The 23829-nt window shown below is 40.7% G+C and overlaps 1 protein-coding gene across 6 annotated transcripts in view; it reads right to left on the minus strand.

Annotated features, from left to right (window-relative positions):
- The window catches only part of SASH1 (SAM and SH3 domain containing 1), a 540681-nt gene that overhangs the window by 85940 nt on the left and 430912 nt on the right, over positions 1–23829 (minus strand). For all 6 annotated transcript variants that reach the window (XM_027725286.2, XM_039385702.1, XM_027725284.2 and 3 more), the window contains exon 2: positions 11678–11806. In XM_027725286.2, coding sequence (XP_027581087.2) covers positions 11678–11806 — 129 coding nt within the window. The remainder of the gene's footprint in view (positions 1–11677; positions 11807–23829) is intronic.

Raw genomic sequence — 23829 nt, forward strand, 5'->3', positions numbered from 1 at the left:
AAAATTTTAAAAAAAGGAATCAGAAAGACATTGGGCTGAGATTCATATTCCTACTCCACTCCTGTTGAATCATGTTTAAAATATTTAAATTTTTGAACCTGCAAGTGAAGAAGAAAAGATTCACCAACTTTGTGAAGATACCTACCTGTAAGATAAGCTGCTGGTATTCCCATTGCTGCACCAGAAACTGTTTATATATGTTAACAGGGTTGATCAACAGATAAGGTTAAGACAGAATATTAAATCGCAGAGCATTTTGCTTCAAGATAGGAGATAAGAGTTCAAGTTTCCTCAGGCAGACGGAAGAACCAAACTTGGGTTTTCTACACCACTGAATCAAACTGCCACCTCCTACTACCTCGCACACCATGCTCTTCATTTCTCATGCTTTCCCACAGGTGTTCAAAATTAAATACTTAGTCTGGGGTTTAACAAAAGAGCAATTTTTTCAGCCTTCACGAACTGATATTATGCCAGTGAAACTCATGCATTGTTGAAGAAATCAGTCTCCACCACAGTGCCTCTGCATTTATATTATCCCTGCTATACATCACAAAATCATTTAAAGTAGAGACAGGATAGCAGGAAGAAGAGATGGCTGGCAACCAGTTACTGACCAGTAGCGCTACACTCTTCACCAGACCTCCATAATCCAGAAGAAAACAGGACAGTTTTTTGCAAGATGCTAGATCAGGAACTCTGTAATAGCCTGGCAGAGTTTTAAGATACATCTGAATTTTGGTTTTCAGAAGTGTGGTCTAGTGGACTGGACTTGAAGCTCAAACTGCAAGTCACCCAGAGTGTCCATCACTGTGTACTGCTTCACTGGCTCCTGTGGCCAGTATTTGTTTGCAGTGACACCGGGGTACACCAGGACTAATGCCATTGTCTGTTATTAAGTTGTTCTGAACTTACTATAAATTTCATGCTACTCTTTTGCAAATTTAGCTACAGAAGAGGAGTTAGGGAATTACATAGGTGAATCTTCATCAGCAGCTGAACCTCAGGGAGGTGAGGCCTAAATAGGGATAATGGTACTAAAATTACCAAATCAAAGGACACAATAAAGGCTAATTAATGTTTTTAAAGGGTTGTGAGGGTGGAAAGTGCTACACAAAGGAGAAATAAAACTATTTTGTTAGCTTCTGTGTAGGCTCAATTACACAGCTTTCAATACTTAACCATATGAACAAAATACAGCTACTGTGATGACTGAGTTCCTTCTTACTTCTCATTTCTGTGACTTGCAGCACCTGTCATACGCTCCAAAGCTTGAAAATCTCTCTCTTCTGTCAAAATGGACTTCAACTATGGCTTAATCTCCTCTGGGCTACCAGAACTGGTCTGTGGATGTATCAAGACAGAAAGCTGACAGGAGCATGAAACGTGCCCCTGCGAAGTGAACAGGCAATGGACTTCTTTCCAACACCGTTTATCAGCCTAATGAGTCTTAAAGGAATTCTGATTTTTCTTTTGCTAGCTTTTTTTAATCTTCCTGATTTATCTGGATGGCTTGTCAATAAAGCCTTCTGTAATGAAAAGCGTGTCTATTTTTCCACATCTATAACCACTCATTTAATAAGACATTACTCTGGTCTTCTTTACATTCTTAAATGAGCCTCGGCACTCAACCATACTGCCACTAGTTTCACATGAAGTGTAAACCACATGGTTGTATCTGTGGTCTTATCAGGAACTTCAACAGCAACAGACAAAATACACCAACAAACAAAAAATTACCTGTGTGTGTTTCGTAATGAACTTATGAATTCCAAATTTTGCTAATAATTTCAAGTCTTTCTTCTTTAATTAGTTTCTAATCCATGACTGATTTTATTCATCATGCCCACAAGCAACATAAGAAATTCATCCCTCTGATAAGAAACTGAAATTGAATTATTTTGAAAATATTACCCATCCACTTCATATGTATGTTTTCACAGGATTATTGCCTTTCCCAAATCTATTTGCTTGAACAACCAAAGAAGCCTTAGAGTCAGGGAAAATCTGGATGTAATAATCCCAAACTACTTTGTTCCCTTATACAAGATACAGCTGCAGTCTAAAACATTGGGGAAAACCTACCAATATAAATCAAGAGGGATATAACATATGGGAGTCAGGAAGAGGGGTTTCCAGCTGACGGTCATTCCTTTTCATTATTTTGTGGAAAACAGATTGATCAGTCACCAAAGAAATCACATCTCTTCAAACTGCTTGAGTTCTCCTTCAAACACAAAATTCACAGAACATCTTATTTGAAATGGAGCATTTCTCTGTGTGCTTCAGGCACTGCTGAAACAGGAAACCTACACAACACTGAAGAGAAGATAAAGCATGGACAGATCAAAGGAGAGCAGCTGCATAGCACCAGAACCTACATCATGAGGAGCAGGGGCCAGGCCAGCAGAAAAAAAAAAAGAAGAAACAAGCCCCTTTGAAATCACAGATGGAGGCCGGTCTTCCTCTGGGCATCTTTGTTGGAAGAGCGTCCTTCTGCTTCAGAGAAAGAGACATTCCAAAGCACATACAGATGTGCCCAAATACTCCCGATGTGTTTCTCATTCTCATCACACCATGCTCTTGATTTATTAGTGATTAAGACCTGTTTGTTTTCCCTGATGACCTGCAAGGCTCTTAAGTTTTTTACGAGTAATGTTTTTCAACTAACTTCAAGACTTCTGCTTGAGCAATATCCTTACTATTCCTTGAGGACACATGGAGGTGTTTCTCTACTCAAGAACTTAGAAAAAGAATAAGCTAGTGCTACAATAAGTTGATATCTGAAGTTGCTGCTAGCCATCTTCAGCACACACAGATGAACTGGTCAGCAGTGGCTGGGGAACCATGGAAGGAGAGCACAGAAAGTCTGCCTGGAAAATCAAGTTGACGCTATACAAGGACAAAGAGGAGTAATCTAAATAGAAGACATTACACCTTCTAGGTTCATTCTTCTGTTGGTTTAGCTGCTATCACATTACAAAAGTCTGACACTTCCAACACAGCCAATACACATTGCTGTCCTTCCCAGAGTAATGCCACTCAGACGGATATTTTTGAAATCTCGTAGTAATATCTGAATGGCAAGCTGGGCTGCATATCACAGAAATAGTTCACCACAGAGTTGGGATGTTTTGAGTTTGATTTTGTTAGTTTTGTTTTTTTCTGAGGGTTCTTTTGGTTGTTTTTTTTTTTCCCCTGCCAGAATACACCTTCTTAGATGACAATTTAATTTGCTTTCTTTTTTAACGATTCTATCCTTTGTACTGAAATTTACCTAATGTCCAGACAGCATAACGCTGTACATTTTCATTTTTGCTGCCATTTTTAAATTCTGAAGGGAGAAAGGAAAAAAAAATATACAAAGGGAGCTAAAGTTAGTCAGCCAACTACCCTTCCCCCCCAACATCCTCAGGCTCCAATCAGATGAAATCACAGAATTAATACAAATGTAGTCTGTCAGTCCCAGCAGATCTGCACTGTCTCTGGGAAAAAAGAAGAGCACAGTAAGAATATACTGAACTGATCTCAAGTTCAAAGCAAAATTCCTGCTGAATGTAAAGGGATGAGAAAATTACTACAAATGATGTTAGAAGATTAAGAATACCTAGAAAAACACTTATAAAGCTAAGGAGAATTTCTCCCTTTCACAATTACCAGACTACCAGGAATGAGTTGTCTTTTTGATTTATAACGTAAATATGATTTTATTCAAAACATTATTATCAGCTCAAAAAAAAATTAACAATTACCTTTAACAACTTGTTCTTCCTTGGCATTGTCAAAAAGATAAACATTTTCAAAAGACTACAAGTGTGTTAAACAGAAGATCCTGCTCCAAAAACCAAGGACCCTCCAAAAGTATGAAAGAAAGATAAGGTCACCCAAACCATCACAGCTGTGCAGTCTGCTGTGCCTCCAGTCTTTAAACTCTGTCTGTAAATGGACAGATTTTGCCTGAGGGATTACTCATAAATGGGCTTCCAACAAAAACAGTGGTGAGACTGAGGAAGATCATTAGCTTACAGAAAGCTGAGAGATTTTTACACAGACTGTTAGTACTAAGTGGACTAAGAACTGTTTAAGAATGGTATTCACTTTGCTGCATATGGAACAAGCCTTGCTTTATTTTCATATTTAATGCTAGCTCTATATATAAATGCCTTTGCAGTCTTGGTGTGTGATACATGGGACACTAAAAATAGCCCATCTGTTCCAGAATTTCCACTGTATCTACCTTTGAAAAGCTCCATTAATGATGAAAATGTCACTATGTATTTAACTTACAAAGATAAAGCCTAAAATACTGACTGAGACTGCACACACAGTAAATCTTCATTAAATATTTTTTATGTAAATTTACCTTATGCATCTCATATTCAGGCAAAATCCCCTTTATTCCAAGCTATACTAGAGAAAAAAAATAATGATGCTTGAAAGTCCATGTCTTCTACTACTACTTTTTCTTTTGTCTGTCTGCCTCATAAGACTTGAAGACTCCAAAATGAAGGGAAATCTTATCTGTGTGTTCTCCAGCTCTTTTTTTTTTTTTTTTTTGTGCTGTAGATACCCTTCTAATCCAACTCAGATGTTGTTTATACTTTCGAGGGCCTCTTGCAGCCAGCAAGACAAAACAAAACAGTGGGATCCTGTTCCAGCAATATATAGAGGTGTCCTCTCAGGACAACAGTAACAGCAGCCACTACTGCATTTGCAAAGGAGAGGTGATCATTTCACAGCAAGGAATAAGCAGTCTATTTTAGGATCCTGAAATTTTACTGTAAGCAAGATGTAAAAAGCAGTGGACATGGCTAAAGCCTCCTGCAAAGCAGGCACAGGACTCCACCAAGTTCTTCAGGATCCCAGCTTTCAATTCTAGCTTTGGTGGCTAACTCCCTTGGAGATTTTTAAATACACATCAATCACTGACTGCAACCATTCTGGGTATTTTAGTCTCCTTCAGCAAGGGTTGGCTAGCTTCTCAAGCAGTTTGATGCTATTGCCAACTAGTAGTACTGTCTCAGACAAATACACCTCTAAATAGGATATAGGTTTATTTCTCTATCACTCAAATTACTAATTACTCTACTTTTGCTACTTTTCCTCCACTCTGTCTTGCCGGACATACCATTTACATGTGATGACATTATCTAGATGGTCAACTCCATTTGTAATCAAACAAGTGGTTGCTGAGCACCTTTTAAAAACATGCACAGACAAGACTTAGGAGGACTACATACATGTTGGAAAGCAAGGCAAGAAACTTATGATGGTTTTATGTTAACTTCTATTTTCTGACTTTGCCTGTGTACGTGTGCAGGTACTATAAAAACACATGGGATTAAGCAAGGTAATTTGTCAAAAACATGCATTGTACTTTACCATTGTGTACACAGACAGATTCTGAATACTTCTTTTTTTACATATTGAAATGAATCCCATGGATGTGGCAAAAAAAATTATACTTGTAGCATTAATTTTAAATTTATGCAATTTAAAAGCCAAAAGATGGGTGCAACTTCTCAGTGCCACAACCGTAACTGTCAGAGTCCATCAGTAAACCTCAGTCTGTTCTTTGACTTCAAGATCAACTACAATACAGACCTTGGCAGCAGCAGTTAGGCTGGCTACTGCCAGTGATGGATGAGACAACAGAATGCAGTTTGCTCTTTCACAGCTAAATCAATGCTGTCCTTCCCCGGTGACGGGCAAGGTGAACCTGGTTTCGTCATTGAGACAGGCAGATATGACCCCAAAGACACAAAGGAAGCAGGTCATAGAATGGTTTGGTTTGGAACAGATCTTAAAGATCATCTAGTTCCCACCTCACTGCCAAACCCCATTCGACTTAGCTTTGAACACTTCCAGGGATGGGGCATGCACAGCTTCTCTGGACAACCTGTTCCAGTGCCTAACCACCCTCACAGTAAAGAGTTGCTTACCAACATCTGCCCAACAAGCTGCCCTCTGTCAGTTTGAAGCCATTACCCCTTGTCCTATTACTATATGCCCTTGTGAAAAGTCCCTCTCCAGCTCTCCTGTAGCCCCCTCCAGGTACCGGAAGGCCACAATAAGGTGTTCCCAGCGCCTTCTCTTCTCCAAGCTGAACAAACCCATTTCTCTTAACCTGTCTTCATAGGAGAGGAACTCCAGGCTTCTGCTCATTTTCATGGTCTTCCTCTGGACTCACTCCAATGGATTCATACCTTTCCTGTGCTGGAGAACCCAGAGCTGGATGCAGTATTTCAGGTGGGGTCTCACTAGAATGGAGTAGCAAGGGAGAATCACCTCACTCAATCTGCTGGCCATGTTTTTTTTGATGCATCCCAGGATGTGGCTGGCTTTCTGGGCTGTGAGCACACATTGCTGGTCATGTCAAGTTGTTCATCCACCAAAACCTTCAAGTGCTTCTCCTCAGGGCTGCTCTCCATCCATTCTCCACCCAGCCTGTACTTGTGCTCAGGATTGCTCTGACCCAGGTGTAGGACCCTGCACTTGACCTTGTTAAATTTCATGAGGTTCACACAGGCCCCCCTCTCAAGCCTGTCAAGGTCCCTCTAGATGCCATCCCTCCTCTCCAGCATGTTGACCATGCAGCTTGGTGTTGTCAGCAAACTTGCTGAGGATGCACTCGAACCCACTGTCTATGTCATCAAAGATTTTAAATAGCACCAGTCCAAATACCAACCCCTGAGGACACCACTCATCACTGGTCTGCAATTGGATATTGAGGTGTTGAGTGCAACCATCCAGTCAATTCCCTATATACCAGTAGTTCATCTGTCTAATCCACACCTCTTGAATTTAAAGACAAGGATTTTTATGAACAGTTGCAAAATACCATCCTCAGAGTCACTTCTCTGACCATAACTGCATTTTAGCAGATGTCCACCTCAATATTACCAGTGACAGATACATCATGGCCCTGAAAATCCACTATATCTATTCCACCTTCAGTTTTACCCAGGTCAAAAACCCACATGGTGTACAGGAATAGGCAAAATGCTAGGAAATGTGGGCAACTCCCATGCTGTTCACAACCATTAATGTCCAAACCCAAGCACATTCTTCATTACAAAAACACAGGCAAAATTCCAAACACAAAAAGTAGTTATCTTTTTTAGGGACAACTAACAATCCTTGACAGCACTACCATTTGGAAAAATACTCTGTGTTCAGCTCCACCTACACCCATTGTTTTGTTACAAGATATGCTGCTCTCCCAAACAATTTTACCAAGTAATGTTTTAAAAAATTCAACTTCAGAGCAGGGTATCTGCACTGAAATTACCATGGTCTAATAGGAAAGGTTGGAGAACTGATTAGAAAGTACAATATACAATCAAGATATCAACACTTGCTCCCAAGCAGCTTAAAACTATTTCAAAGTGTACAGAAGCAGCAATAAACAGTTCATATTTCTATCCTTCCAGTGAACGTACTACAAAGGGCAATCTGGGCGAGCCGGTGCTAAATACATGTTCCTGGCAAAGCTCTGCCAGCTCAGACATGTCTTTGTTATTACACTGCTCCTTCTGACGCAGCCTCTCTGTGCAGGGTTTAGAGGACGCTTCCACCCCTGGGGTGACCTGCTCTTTCTCTTTGTTCAGAGCATTCAGTAAAAGCAGCAATCTAACTTTTGCCTTTTATGCTTCTGCCGTGTATTATTACGCACTCCTACTGCATTTTCATACTGATTCAATAACCCTGACTCCAGTAAACCCCTGAAAATTTGCACTAACACTCAACGCATATCAGCTCTGCTCTCTTCACTTTGCTAAAGAGAGTAAGAAGACCATTGAGGTGGGGAGGAAGAGCTGATACACTGCCCACCTCCAGCTCTAGCACAATCCCACTGCTACTCCTCACCCTTTCTAGAAGAGCAATGTATGGCCAAGCAAAGTCAGGCTAGACCAACAGCCCAATAATACTGGTGCAAAATAATTTTGGGGCTGCACATATTTGCTCTCTGGTGCATATTGTTTGCTATCACAGCACATCTGGGATATGCTGTGAAGCTGGCATTTCCCCCAGCATTCACTATCCCAAAATCTCTGCCAATACACTATCTTTTGTCAAGGAGAAAGATAAAAACGTATTAACAAACATATTAACAAACGTAAAGAAAGGAAAAACATCACAGCAAAAGAGTTGCTCTTCTGTTCTGTCTTTTCATGTTAGTACTTCTGTAGTCACTTCAGCAGCTCTGCTGTTAGACCAGCTCCTGTTTCTACAGCAGATTATAAACAGGCATACTACTCTATCACACTGAAAATGCATTCTAGTCTACATGGCCATTTTCCCCTCCTTGTGCAACTAAGTCAAGCCTGCCTACTTATTTATGAGAGCAAGTTTCAGCTGCAGTCAGTGCTGTTTGGATGCTGTTGTTGTGCAAGTGAGCTAATATCTATAGTCTCACGTTATCAGCAGAATGTCTATCTTATGTCCAGAAACTGCATTATAGGAGTGACAGATGAAGCAAAAATTGAGCAATAATTTAATTTTCAATTGCAATATCTTCTCTCTGACCTGACAGTTCAAGAAGTCATCACTGGACAACTAGAGTGAGGAAACTCAATATCAGAGACCCAGAAAAGGAATCCCCAGGATGTCTTTTCACACGGCCATTTTCTCTGACTACAGCTTCTCTTGAGCAGAATGAATCACTTGCTGGTCTGTCTTGGGTTAGCTCACATCTATTTAAACCAGCGTGAAGATCCACACCTTTGATGTGAGTTAATTAAACTCACATGGCTTTCTCCAGCCTGGCTTCTGCAGCTTCAGAAGTGAAGGGAGCCAAATTAGGACCATCTGTCTAAATGGAAGGGAGTCCTCTCCTGCCATAAGGCACACTTCATTACTCAGCACAGGAGCTGCCTTCCAAGAGCACCAGGAAAGGGGTGCTCTTGGAAGAAAAAAGCTGCCAACAGCTACCCAGAACTTCAGGCCTGCTAAGCGTGGGGGTTTTCATAAGAACCATAGTTCTGTGCCATCAGCTTCTCTGCACAGAAGCCTCAAGGGTCTGTCTACAAAAGGATTTCCTGCAATAACCTTTTTTAACCCTTGGAACTTTTTGGTACACACAGATCTGAAAAATACATTTCGTTTTTTTTTTTTCATTTAAAACTAAAGAAGGAACTAAGTGCAGTGGAGCAGAGGAGATGACTCTCTCTGCCTTGATCCCGCAGCTATTCCTTGTGTAACTGATTTTTGTAGTCTGTACAAGCTCTAGAGCTTCTCAGTTGTTATACTGGAATCCCAAGAAGAAAGCAAGTAGCCTTAAGTAATTCACACCGTCAGGTACAGCTGCTAGAAAAAGGAATCAAACCACTCCCTGGTGCAACTCAGTTCTGTCATCTGGGGAAGCAAAGGCAGAAGATACAATCACACAACTTCAGCTCTCAAATTTGTTTTAAAGGATTTGACCTGGTAAAGGAACTGCAGAATTGTTATCAGATCCCATTCTGTCTCTGCCACAGTGCTGCTGTGTCTCAGTAGAGGTACAAACTAAACTTTGGTTATGAGTTTCTGTCTGTGTTATACAAGTCACCATCACAGCAAAACCATAAGTAAAAAAAAAAACAACCAACCAAAAAAACCCCCTTCAGTGACCTGTTCTTTGTGAGACAAAATTTGAAGGAAGTATTTAAATTTGTATGTAAAGACATACTATTCTGTTGGGAAACAAACTTAACAGTGAAAACCTGACAAAACAGACCAGAAAACTTTTTTTCTCTGCCACAGATGATCTTTAGGAATGGTACAAAAACTAACAAAGAAATTCACAATGAAAAAAGCACAGCAATCAGCAATACATACCTACGTACATACCATAAATAGTGACAAACATTTACTGATGTTACAGTAAAGTAAGGAAATTGTCCAAAAAGCGAAAACCCGTGATATATTTGTGATATGTCCTAAGAGGTTCCTTCTTAAACCTAACAAAAATGAGGTATGAGATGACCTACATATGGATTAGTTTCAGCTGAAGTGAGAGTCCCCAGAGACTGAATGGGTGAAAAACCGACTAGTTGGGTCAGGAGAATAGTGCTGTACTTGGAGGCCAGTTACAAGCATAGTAGTGCAGGGACCTATTCTTTAGATACCCAAGGAGAAAATAGAGGGCACACCCATCAAGGTAACGGATGATGAAGCCTCCCTCAGGTGCAGTCACAGAGTCACAGAATGGGTTAGGTTGGAAGGGACCACTGGGGGTCATCTTGTCCAACCTCCCAGCTCAAGCAGGGTCATCCTAGAACAAGTTACTTAGGACTGTATCCAAGATGGCTTTTGAGTATCTCCAGAGAAGGAGACACCACAACCTCTCGGGGCAGCCTGCTCCAGTGCTCAGTAACTCCCACAGTAAAGAAGTTCTTCCTCACATCAATATGGTTACCATTCAGAAGGGCTTGGCAAGAACCTCACAAAATTTAACTTGGACAAATGCCAAGTCCTGCTCCTGAGGAGGAGCAAGCCCATGCACCGGCACAGGCTTGCAACCGACTGGCTCGGTCAGCCCGCTCTGCAGAAAAGACCATGTGACAGTAGGCTTAACACAAGCCAGCAGTATGTCCAGGCAGCAATAACAGCCAGCAGCACTCCATACTGTGTCAACAGCAGCATAGCCAGGAGATCATAGGAAGCAATTCTTCCCTGGGACATGGTAGGCCATTCTCATATCATCAACTCTGACACTGCAGTCCTGCATGCTAGGTGGGCATTAATAAACTTGAACAAGTCCAGGAAATGGTTACAAAGGTGCTATCAAGGACTTGAGCCCTTGCACTCCAAGAAGAGCTGGAAGATTCAGCTGTCAGAAAAGACAGTTTGAAGACTTACTGTCAGCCTGCTAGTACCTATAGGGAGGTTATCAAAAAGGTGCATGACACAAGAACAGGAGACAACAGGCATAAACTGGCATAGGGAGTACCTCATGGAACATCAGGAAAAAATAAAAGTTCACTATGAAGACAGCGAAGCAGTATAACAGGCTGCTCAGAGAGGCTGCAAAGCCTCCATCATTGGAGGTCTTCAAACTCAATCAGATAAAACCCTGACCAACCCGGTTTGAATTCAACGTTGACACTGCTTTGAGCTGAAGGATGGATTATAGACCTCCTGATGTCCTTTCCATCCTGAAGGGCTCTGTGATTCAATGTCTCCTGCTACAGGTTCTATAATGCATAATAATGGAAAAGAGTTCACAGGATTGAGGCTGGTTACATTTGGGAGCCTGGAACCGGTATTTGCACCTTGGACTTCTGAGAGGCACTACTTTACGGTTTGTACAGTGCAACTGAAAAACAGGACACAGTTTCATTGTGCTCACACTGGGGGCATCTTGGAGCAATGACACAATGTTTTCGTCAGACACTACGTTGCCTCTGAGAGCTGAGGTTTGCAAGCAAATGTGCACAGGTAAGAAGTACTCTAATTAAAGAAGAAATAAGAAGTGCAGACTTCAAGGTTTAATGAATCATAAAAAATACCAAGAAAAAAACTAATCCAGTTAATTTCCAAGTGTTTAATTGACTTGGTTGAAACATTTGTGTTGATGAACGTAAGCGCATATAGTTATTTCCCTATATAGAACTCAACAAGCTGAAATACTGATTCTTCATCTGGAGCATGAATGGCAATCATTTGTTAATAAAGTCATAACTTCTCTACATACCAAATCAAGGTCTTGGGAGACCCTCCGCTTGCGCAGCTCTTCCATCCTCTCACATACATCTGTGAAGCAGGTGTTATAGTAGTCTGCATACTGCTGTGCCAGATCATCAATATTTCCCAGTGATCCATCCTACAGTGGAGACAAAGAAAAAGATAACAGGTAAATCAGTTTTAATTTAATTTAAAGGTAACAGCACAACTCTGAAGGAAACCCCCTCCCTGCAGCACATCCAGCACATAGTGCTCAGGTCATCCTCTCCACCCCTAGTCCAGAGCACACTAAGCAAAAAACCATTTGGGAACTGCAGTACCACAGTAGCTCCTCACAAAACAGGTGGGACCTTGTTAATTCCTACAGAGAGAGAAGGCAGGGACAGCAATGCAGAGCAGTGGAACAACATAAGGGTTGGACTTGATGATCTCGGAGGTCCCTTCCAACCCATCTGATTCTATGATTCTGTGATTCTATATCCTTAGGCACTATCTGCCTCAATTCCCTCCCATCAACATATACTCATATTTCACCTGGTTCTCCTAAGCAGCTGCCCACTCCTCCAGTAACCAGTCAGTACATATGTCTCACTGACCCTATTTATTTGGGAGTAGTCCTGCTTTCCTTGACAATAACTTACAGCAACTAAAAATATTAAACTTCTTGCTTATAAGCCAAATCAGCTAGACAGCAAACAATGTCACTCACAAAGACACTCTGCCAGTCGGTCTTTTAAGATATGCTGGAGGTGGAAATACAGTTTGCTGAGTCTCAAATGTCTGCTTTGCAGGGCGGGATTGCTACACTGCTAATAAAATGGCTATAGCCAAAAATCTAATTGTAATTATCTGGTAACTACATCCAGATTCATACTTTTAAAGTGATGAATAAAGAAAATAAGAAGAAAACAAAAAACAGGCTGGGTTTTAAGTGACATGAGAAATTCTTCTAAGCTTCAGATATGTATGCCATATCTGTGAGGTGAGGGGCTTGGCAGGTACAATATGCACACACTTAAAACAGGTCTAAAAGATGGGATGGAGTAATTTTGTTTTCCTATATATCTAATTTATGAAAGCCTGTATGTTACTGTATACATTCTTTAAAAGGTAGCAGTCTACGCTTTGTGCCTATTCTGAGAAGAACAAGGATACATTGCAGAATGTTATTTCATTGTTGCTGTTAATAGATGCACATGTATAAATATAAAATTATGTCTCAATTATTAAGAGAAAACTAAGCAATAGAGAAATAATTTAAAAATAATTATGCTAACAATATACATAAATTGCAGGTAGAGTTTTAGCATACAAGTTAGGAGGAACTTTTAATTAGTAACTACACCTTACTGAAGATGTTGCCATTTGGAAATAAGTATGTGGCCCCACCCTCAGGGTTTTGGAATATGTTGAAGAGGTAGATATGTTCTAATGAAGTATCACTTCCAGAGAATTGGAAAAAACATGCCAATTCAAATCAAAGTGAAAGCCTATCAAATTTCAGAGTCTGTGAAACTCACTTTCTATTTTTTTAAAGTGCAATTGCACATGTGCAACAGCTATCTCCAATTCTCCAGAAAGTTTTGTAGAGCTCACATTGCCAAAATTCAGAACAGCTTGCATTTTCTCAAAACTACTGTGTTCAGTACAGGTGGAAAACAACCTGCATGTCACATGGAGCAGCAGAAGCAAAATAACTATACTAAATATATATCTACATTTCTCTCCCCCCCTACATACCTATGTATTTTTTTACTGTCTTTTCTATCTGTCAACCTGATAAAGATCACACACAGGAGATGTTTCACACATTAAAGGATTGGAGTCCTTACACAAGCACACTTCTGAGATCTTCAGACTTTGGACTGAAGATGCTTCAGTCTTTCTATGCTTCTAAGCAAGAAACTTTCTATGCTTCTAAGCAAGTGTACAGTTTAAAAGAACAAAACAACAGCATCTCTGAGAATATGACAGTGCTACCCTGCCTTTCTACTGGAGCAATAGTGGTACCTGCTCACAGCAGGCAGCAAGAATACGTCTTCCTCCAGCCGCCGCCTTGCTATCCATCACTTCCCAACAAGAGAGAAGAAACTTGGACTCTGTACCACAAGTTCCACGCATGTCCCTGTACAACTGCACACTCTTACAGTGGTTGAGGGCATGCTTACTCATCCCATGTGCACTACGAGCTGCTTTCATAATGTTTGCACACTCAAAACGAATAACTAGGGCTGCACTGCTGGGGGAAAAAATAAACACCAAACTGAAAAAGCAACCCCAAAACTTAACCTTCATTTGCTCACTTCTGTGGGCAATAAGAAAACCTGTATGACTTCCAAAGAGATCATGTGACATCTGAATCCCAGCCACTCCATCATAACAAACATTCCTCTATAAGGCTTACCAAAAATTCCCACTTTGGAGTATCTTCCCCAGCCAGAGTCTGTTATTCCTTGATAAGCTTTATCAGTTAAGAGTACAGGAGGTGGAAACAGTAATGATAGAAGGGCACCACAGGAAAGCATAATTTTATTAGAACAATATGAAAGGTGCCTATTTACTAGTCCATTGCCTTTCTCAGTTCTGGAAACCCTTAAATTTCACAAAGGCTCCAAAATGGGTGTAACTTGTGAAGTAAATTTATGACTCTGAATTGAGTGAAATACTCCAAATACAAACATATCAGGTAAACTTCTGCTTAAGTGAGAGCCGGGCAGAGCTAAGAATCACAGCACACTCCATGCTCCACCCCACACCTTCCCACAAATCCTCAGACACGTGGTCACAGACCATTTGCAGGATAGCAATGGCACTGCCAACAGATCAAACAAAGCTGAACAAGTGCTCATTTTTCACTTGTGTTGGTGTGCAGTTCACTGTGCTATTTTTAAAGGTAATCTCTAAAAGGCTTAAAGGCCTGCGACTGTCCCTAGAGCAAAATTAGCTCGATAGCAGCCCCCCAATTAAAGCCCGCAGAACGCGGGTGGCCCCACCGCCAGCGAGCACGTGGCTGCAAAGAAAGGCCTATTCACAAGTGACCCAGTCTGCCAGTGCTGCAGTGTCCAGAGGAGCATAGCTTCAGGCAGCAGCCTGCCTGACTGACTGACAGGAGGGATTGTTGGCAGTGCTTGGGACTTCCATCAGGGTTTATGCTCCAAATACAGCCCATGCCAGCTCTCTGGGGAAAGCTAGTCCTGTGGGAAAACTTAATGTCCAAAAAAGATGAAGGAACAGAACAAAATCCCAGGAGATCTTAGAGATGAGAACTAATAACTGAAACACATACTCATTGCAGCCCTGCCATGCACTTCTGCTGGGTTACCAGAGCGAGGGCAGCTACAGCTTTACGTGGCTGCCACTCTACAAATGCAGCATGCAACTCTCTAACTAGATGTGAACAGCTTTGGGGTTTGAAGCCTCTAGCCTTGAAAAATTGGAACAAAAATACAAACATTTGCATTTGCACCTCAACTCACCAGAAAGTTGTAGTGTCAATTGAATGATCTTGTCTGTGGCCAAGAGCTACTGAATTTATGCATGTGGGCATACAGAAAGCATTGCTTTAGTCAAAAGAAATTGAGAAAGACAAATCAACCCAAGCCAAAGACACCAAGTATTTCACAACCCGCAGCATCCATTCCTGTTCCATGTAAGTAAATAATATCATAACAAAGGATTTTATACCTGATTTATATGACCTCATATTTCATCCCTACATATAGTTATCTCCAGTCTCCACCTTTATTCCTCAAGTACTACTAAAAATATGGCAAAACTTAAAAAAAAAAAGACGTTTCATTTTTCTACCGCACTAGTAATGGCCAAGAGAACCCACTTTAGATATCATCAAACCACAAGTATAACTAATCAGGAGATGAATTTAGAGCTATGGCATTTTGTCTGTCTATTCATTAAACTGACCTCCCAACTTCTCCAAATAATTCTAAACTGTCTCACACAAAATCACCAGCAGTGTGCTTTGTATTTCTATTTTGGTTTTGAGTATTAAAAAAATATTCATACACAAAACATTAGCTTCAACTTAATAAGTCATTCATTCCTTTACAAAGAGAGTCAAAGGAATTGTTCTGAAATGTTTTTTAAAAATCCCTAGAATTATTAATAAAACAGAAAAATAAAAACACTCATAACTAACGGTATTTTAGAAATATTTCTCTCTGATGCATAAAGAATAAGAGCCAGTGCTAATTTTCATAGTTTTAGACAAATGTGGACTGCCATTTTAGTTTCACAGGTAACAAAAAGCACACAGTTATTTGGTACCAAAAATAATAAGCCAATGCAATTTATAATAAGCCTTCAGTTACGTACCACTATGTCCCATTTTGACATAGATGGGTCAGATATTTGAAACAGCTTCTGTGAGTAATGGAAAAGGACAGAACTTTTAAATTTGTTCTTACTGATGTATCTGTAATTCAGTAGCCTCTAAAATGCTCTTAACTGCTTTAGGTCAGTAACATTTTTAAAACCAAGACCTCATAGTAAACTCTCATTTTGTCACAAATCTAACAGCTAAACAAACTCCTAGCATGAAGAGTACTTTACACCAGTTGTGTTTATTCCCATACAAACTGCAGTGTTCCAGCTACATAATCCCACAGATCTTCTCTGGTGGAAAAAAAAATTGTAAGCAACATAAATGTTGAGCAGAAATACCATTCCCCAAACACTTTATCTGTAAAAAGTTACAACATTTTTCTCCCAAGACTTCACTACTGCTTGAGACCTTTCCATAAAATAGTTTGATAGCCAGGAAAGTAAACAACCCACTATTTATAAAGCGTTAAACATAAAATGAAGATTCAATAAAACATTCTAATGAAAACAGAAGTTATCTCAGATTTCTATTTTCAGTTGTCAAGCATGTTCCTAAATTTCCATCTTATAATGTATGCAAGCAACATTTTTTGGCATCATAAAACACAGAGCAAAATGATGAATTGCCCTGAAATTCCCAGAGAATTAGTTCTGATATGCATGTGAATACCAAAGGAATCCATTGGGATTCCTGTTAATGGAGTGACTACAAAGAAAAGTTGGAACGATTTGCACTTATTATAAAGTTAGGATTTATCGGTCACTGCACATCAGTTAGTTTAACACCCCAGCAGAATCCTTTGTATTTGACATCTGAAAGTGTAAAAGGGGAAAATGTTTTGTCAGAGAGCTCTGCTGGCTGTAAAATTAAGTAAAAATACATTCATATTTTAATAATAGTAATAAAATAAAATCACTACTAGCTAAGGAGGAATAATAGACTTTCCTAAGTAACATATTTGCTAATATTTAGATTTGGCACTAGGACAGCATACATACTTTCTGCATAAATTTTTATGCAGAATAAGAGTTTTAGAAAAAGCTACCAAAAATATAACTATTTTAGTTTGTACTTTTCTATCTCAGAATCTGAAAAATGTATTACAAAGCTGCGTATTCCAGTATATCCTCCTTCTATTCCAGAAGATACTAGGAACCTCAGGAAAGAGGTTGATTGTCAGATATATGTCCTCACTCTCACAGCCACTGGGTGAAATTCATGTAACTGCATGACTCAAAAATGTAAAAACGATGTGCACGCTACAAGCCTGTTTGGTCAGAGAGGCAGACGAGTTTCCATCTGCAAATGGCAATGCAGATACAGCACACAATGCAACTATACAAGTTCAAAACTTAAAAACCAGCCTAGCTGTCAGCACATGCATAAACTGGGAGGTTAGGAACAGGTCAGAAAATGGAAGGAAGAAAATATGACTTCTTTTTGCTATAGAAGTATAAGAGAATGTGGAAAGGGCAGTGGCGAAGGGAAGATGCTCTTTCACAATGCTCTGCAATCATGCCCTGGCAAAGGCATGCTTTTGACCTTCACAGGCCAAGATGAGAAAAATCCATTTCCATGCCTGAAACACAGAACTACTGTGTGGAGAGTCACTGTAAACATTAGCAGCTTATTTCTGGCAGTTGGATTTTAACAAGGACGCCTACCAAAAATTTGTGGAACATGACCTTGCATTTCAATAATACCTTTGGTTTGGAGAGCTCTAAGAAGTACATAAATGAAAGTCAGAATGTAGGCCAGAGCAAACAGGCTTGTTTGGGGAGGAGAGACGGGTAAGAGGGAGGAGGGACCAAAAAGTGGTGAAATGAGAACATCTGCTGAAGGAAAACATGCTTGTGCCTAATAAACACACCATTTTCGACAGGACTTCATCCATATAGCACACATACTTAAAGATGCTTAAAACTAAGCAGAACTAGTTTAGCTAGAAAGCAAGGGAGCTAGCAAGCTCAGATTTTCATGGGACAACTTTGATTAAGATACCAGCCCGTTTTGGATATTTTTATTTATGCAAGCTCATAAAAGCTTAAGGAACTTGTGCAGCCTTCCCTAAGCAACTTTGGACTGGCAGCAGAACTCTCTGCATTGCAAAATATACTAATACCTGAATTCAAGCTACAGTTGATTCATCTGAGAGAGAAACTGTATTCCAGGTTCCTCCACAGTTCTAAGGAGAGAGATTTAAATCAGATCCAAACCTTTTCAAAACAGAAGAGTTAGACCTGCACCCCCCTTTCTGGCTAGAGCTTGTGTCTCAATTTGCTACAGTAATACAGACTCGCACAGCAAGGACAGGCATCTGTAGGAAAACCTGCGGAGCTTGATGATAATTGTATCTTAACACATTTCTGACCCTCTTACCTGTCCCTTGCTAGCAATGTATTTCTTCTAGGAACAGTGCTGATGTTTTGCCTTCTGACACAGCTTCAAAATGGTTGCATTAAAAATGAACCCAAGAAGCTGCTAGAGAAACACTCTCTTCTTTTCCTAGGGCTTGGAAAGGACAATCATCCATTCAGCAGAACTAACAATTCCACCATCCATGAAATGACAGGTTCAAAGTCTGTCTTGACAGTCAGCAGGGTCAAAAATGTGAATGAGAGAGAAACACAAGGCCAGGCAACCAGCGCTTGCCTTGATATTCAGGAGAAGGCATAAAATACTCAGTGTAGAAGTCATGACATTTTTATATTGAGAACAGCTATTTTGGAGGTTGCTGAAGGGTTGTCATGGTTCCCTTGACCTCTCTATAGTTGGACACTGTGAGAACAAAGAGAACATACAGATCAGACTGATTCAATAGAAGACTTTCCATTAATTTTTATGGCATCTGAGGGTTGAGTCATTAAACTATGAGGCTTACAGACAGAGTTACAAAAATAGATCTAATAATACTGTGTCAAGCTCTCTGCAGCATGGTTAAAATCTTTAAAGATTCTGTACAATAAGCAGAATGCCCAATGATATACTTTGATAATAAAGATTTTGCAGCAGTTATCTGAAATGAATGACACAACCCACTGAGTTCAGAGCACAGTCACTCCAGACCCAGAAAATTTATATTAAACCACAGACTTAAGTTTTTTCCTAACATATATATATGAAACCTTGCCCTACCTTTACATCAAAACAAACTCTTATCCTTTTCAAAATTCTGCAAATAAAGTGGTTTTTTCACCATCAGCACCACAGTCTTTCTCCCCCTCGCTTTTCACAGTAAAGCCTCAAAGTCTTTGTCAAGAAAGTGTAACAAAGCATCTCTGGATGTGATTTACGCTTTTCACTCTGCAAACTGAAATAAATTTGAAAGCACACTACTGGGACTTCTCTCTCTGGCATGCAACCAAGGAAGTCCTTTATGGAAAAAAACAAAAAACATATGCAAGCTAACAAAAAAGCTGCATCTATGCAAATGTACATTCCAACATACTTAAAAAGTAGGTATTTATCACAAGTAGAACCAGGTCTTGACAGACAAGAACACATGCAAATTTTATGAATAAAAGTTAGTTCAAAGCACCCTTAATGTCCAGTTTCCCCAATAACAGTATATTATCTTCTATCCTCCTTTCCCTGAGGTTATATGCACTAAGCTCATCAAAATGTAACTCAAAACTCTTGTCTGCTCTGATACCTCTAAGGCCACCACCACCCACTACGCTGGTCAGCAGTCAGGCACAAATTGTCATTGTCAGCTTGTAAAGCAGAATAAGTTAACAACGCCTTAAGCACCTGACATCACCTCTCATTAGTTTTGTCTCCCTTGCTCTCACTGTCTCCTCATTTTGCACACTGGTGAGACTTTTCTCAAATTTAGTGGAAACGTGTCTCTTCAGGTGCACCAGTTGCAGTGGGCTTCTATCCTCATACTTGGAGCAGAAACAAATGGTAAACAAAAAAATACCAAGAATTAAGAAATGTACATATATCTGATTAAAGCACCATTAAGGAGATGGAGATGAATTTCTTGTTTCAAATTCAGGACGTTTAGCATATGTTACGGGTGTGGCTTCATGTTTGAGATAAGTTAGGGTCTAATGAAACAGATATGCAAATGCCAAACATCTCAAGCAGATGATGAAACAAATCTTTATTTCAGTGAGTTGGCCATATCAACTGCAACAGTGAAGAAGGTCTCACTAAAGTTCTTTCCATTATATTTAGTAGTAACACAGCACAACAAAAACAAATATTCTGTGACATTTGGGACTACATAACTGAGGTGTGAGCAATCATTAAAATAGTAGCCTGAAAAAAAATCAAACAGAAAACATGTAAAGAAAAAAAATATTTGGGTATTTAGAGGCAAAACAGACTATGTAGTCAACAGTATCTCAGGACAACTGTGCAAGCTCAGCAAGTCTGGTTTACATTATTTCCCAAGGTGTTAAAGTTGCTCAGAGAAAGCACATTTTGGTCATGTCCAAGTTTTACTGACAAAAGTATTTTTCCAAGTGTCCATGATAGGATAGAATGACCATCTTTAGCTTAAACTTTGCTATGCTTTTCACCTGGACAGTTTGGCACAATCAGGACATACCTTGCCCAGAAAAAGGGAAGTTCACTCAAAAAATCTCATCCTTCTTTCTCTGTTCCCCCCACCCTTTCCCTTGCTTCTCCAATGTACTATTGTGTGTACCTTTCCCCTTTATTTCTACTTCTCTGGGTTTGGGGTTTTTCCCCCTGTGGGAAATAAACAGGACAATTTTACTCCAAGCAGGGGTTTCCATGGCTGCCTCCTGCAGGGGCACTTGGGAGCCATTTTTGAAGAACTATTTTTTGGTTGGGGACTGGTGGACTGCTTGTGGTTCTGCTTGAAGTTGCTGCCTACTTGCTGCTACATACAGTTCTGCTTGAGGTTACCTATTGCTCTGCTTATAGTTCTGCCTGTTTACTGCTACTTATTGTTACTTACTGTTCTGCTTGCTTACTGTTACAGTGCAAAGGGGAGCCGGGAAGAATGTAAGGTGGTGAGACCAACCTGGGCTCACTGCCAGGGAACCATGCGGCCAGGAGCAGGGAAACAACCTGACAGGTGGATGAGGACAACCAATGGGCTGCACCAGAAGGCAAAGATCCCCTTCTAAGGAAGAAAAGAGCGAGGCTTGGCATGGGAAGAGCGAGGGAGTGGTTATGCTAATTGAAGGGTATTAAAATGGCTCGTCCCTCCCATCTGGGTGTGCTCGAACGGGGTCACAACTTTGGTGCACCCAGCGCGCTGTTAATAAAGTTCTTTGTGTCACTTTATTTGGCCGTCTCAGAAATTTTAATGAGAAATATTTCTCACCCCCCCACCCTTTCTTAAAGCAAGGCCCGAGGTCCTGAGCAAATCCCTATGAACAGCAGTGTCCCCCAGCCCCTCAAAACCCAGCGGTACTGGATTCAGGTATGCATCAGTGAAGGAGAGCCCTCCATGCCTTCCCCTATTTCTCACTATCTCAGCAGCTGAATCCTGCATGGAACCTTACCCCCAGCTAACATTACTGAAGAGCAGAGAAGAGAGCACAGCCTTCTCCCCCTCTGCAGGAAATCCAGCACTGGGAAAGCCCAGCAGGGCTGCAGTCACCTCAGATTTCTCATGGCTGGATGAACCTATCACCTCATCTGCACTTACATGGCAAGAGCTACGGGGCAGTACCGCACCTTGCATCACCCAGCTCAGCAATGAGCATCCCAGCATTTGGAAATGCTACTACACTGTTAGGAAGTTGGGTGTGACAGTAAACACAATTACTTACTCCCCTGTGTGCCATTTTAGAGGCTTACTTCCAAGAGACAGGCACTCTCCTGCTATACATATGAAGGTTTCAGGAAGGGGAAAAGGGAATCTTGGAATATCTGCCTTCACTTCAAAATCTGTTTTTACAAAGCGAGAAAAAATATTGCTCTGTACACCAAGGCAAGACAGGATCTCTCCACTGTTTTGGGAGTAGATATGGAAATCGGCAATCCTGGTTGTGGTGCCCAGCAGCACAGGGTACTGCGCATCCCAGAGACACAGCCCTTGATTTACTGCTGAAAGCTGCCAGCTGTGTAAAGCCAGAACACTGATGTTTAAACTGCTTTCTGAAACTCTGCTATTTTTCTGTTTCTTCCTGTAGCAATTCAGCAGCTTGCAGCCTGGAGGATACACCCAACACTTCTGCAAACTCAGGGACTAACCTTGCCTTCACTCCTACCGCTTCCTGACAAGACGTCTTTTACCAGGAAAGGAAACAACTGTAATTGAGCATGGCAGCAATCCATGTTTCCCCACATAATCCTAGCAGCAGAAGAAATGGTTTGCTGTAGCTCCCGTAAGCAAGCTGTGCTGAGGCCCCCCCCTCACTGATACTGCCCATCCCACCTGCCTGTGTTATCCCTGCAAACACTCACTTCTGCAGCGACCACGTGCCCTGCACTGGCAGAGAGGGGTGGCATCAATAAACTAGCTTAATTAGACACCCCACAGTCATACAAATAATCTAAAACCAGAAAGACTGACCGCCCTGAAGAACTTCAATGAAGCCTCAGCTTTTGACTCTTAACAGAGGTATGGTACTTAACACACTCTCAACCACTGTAGGTACCATACTCGTGACCTAAATATAAAGCTGCTCATGCAAAACTTCATGGCGCCGGGCTCAGGTTTTTTATCGCCTTAACTAAGCTTCTTGAAGTCTCTTTAGAGAGTGTTTTATTTAGGAGCAGTAAAGCACAGTTATCAGGGGGTTTCAGTTCATTTAATTAAGCTGAATACAATTACACTCTAGTGGGTCTTAAAAATGCAAGAATCTATTTAAATATTATTTAGATGCATATCTTTTAACTACCACAGATTGCACAGGGCTTCATGTTTATATCAATTAGGGATATCAACCCAGCAATAAGAACTCTATCTCTTGCCAGCTTATAATCCTTTCCACTCTGGGATCTCATATTTTATTTACTCATATCCCTTTATCTGTGTACAGTAAAGATGGGCTTTTTGCTTTCCTGTGTGCTCATACTGCTTCATCATTGCCAAAGCACTTCCTAAGTAGACTAAACACAAAAAAAGGGAATATTTCTGCTTAGCAACAGAGCACATCCTACAGAGTCTCGGCTTAAATAATTTTGTGGTTGCCATATGACCCAGGTGTTTCAACCATGTATTTTTCTGAAGGGGCAACACACACTGTATTACTTACAGGAGATCCCCAATATGCAGGATGCCATGTGCTTGTTTCAAGGAAGTGCTTAAGCCTGTGGCTGCTGTCAGTCCAGTGGCTCTGCCCGTTAATAAGAGACACGAGAACATCGGATGAAGCTGTATCAGAGGAAGTTCAGACTGAACATTAGGATAGGGTTCTTCCCTGAGAGGGTGGTCCATCACTGGAACAGACTGGAATTGGTCACAGCACGAAGTCTGTCAGAGTTCAATGAGCATCTGGGCAATGCTTTTAGTCTTATGGTTTAGTTTTTTGTAGTCTTGTGAGGAGCAGGAAATTGGACTCAAGTTGGGTCCCTTGCAACTTGAGAGATTCTATGACTCTACGTTGCTTTTACTGGAGACTGAATGCAGCGCTCAAGTGATGCACATCATAGTGTGGCACCAGGAGATGAGACACGAAACTGTTTGAAAAGCCCCATATGGCTAATGAGATCATAAAAAGCAGAAGCTGGCAGAATCCCAGTGTCAATGAACTTCAAAAAAAATTGTGTCTCTACAAAACTCAGTAGCTGGTTCTCACTGACCCAAGGCCCTGAACCACAGGTTGAAAGAAAACAATTGTAGATAAAGACACTTGGACTTGGATAGCAAGCTAAGCCCACACTTAAGC

The sequence above is a fragment of the Pipra filicauda genome, unplaced genomic scaffold (genome assembly GCF_003945595.2).
Source record: "Pipra filicauda isolate LSUMZ 115617 unplaced genomic scaffold, ASM394559v2 scaffold42_size3861933_pilon, whole genome shotgun sequence".
Lineage (NCBI taxonomy): Eukaryota > Metazoa > Chordata > Aves > Passeriformes > Pipridae > Pipra > Pipra filicauda.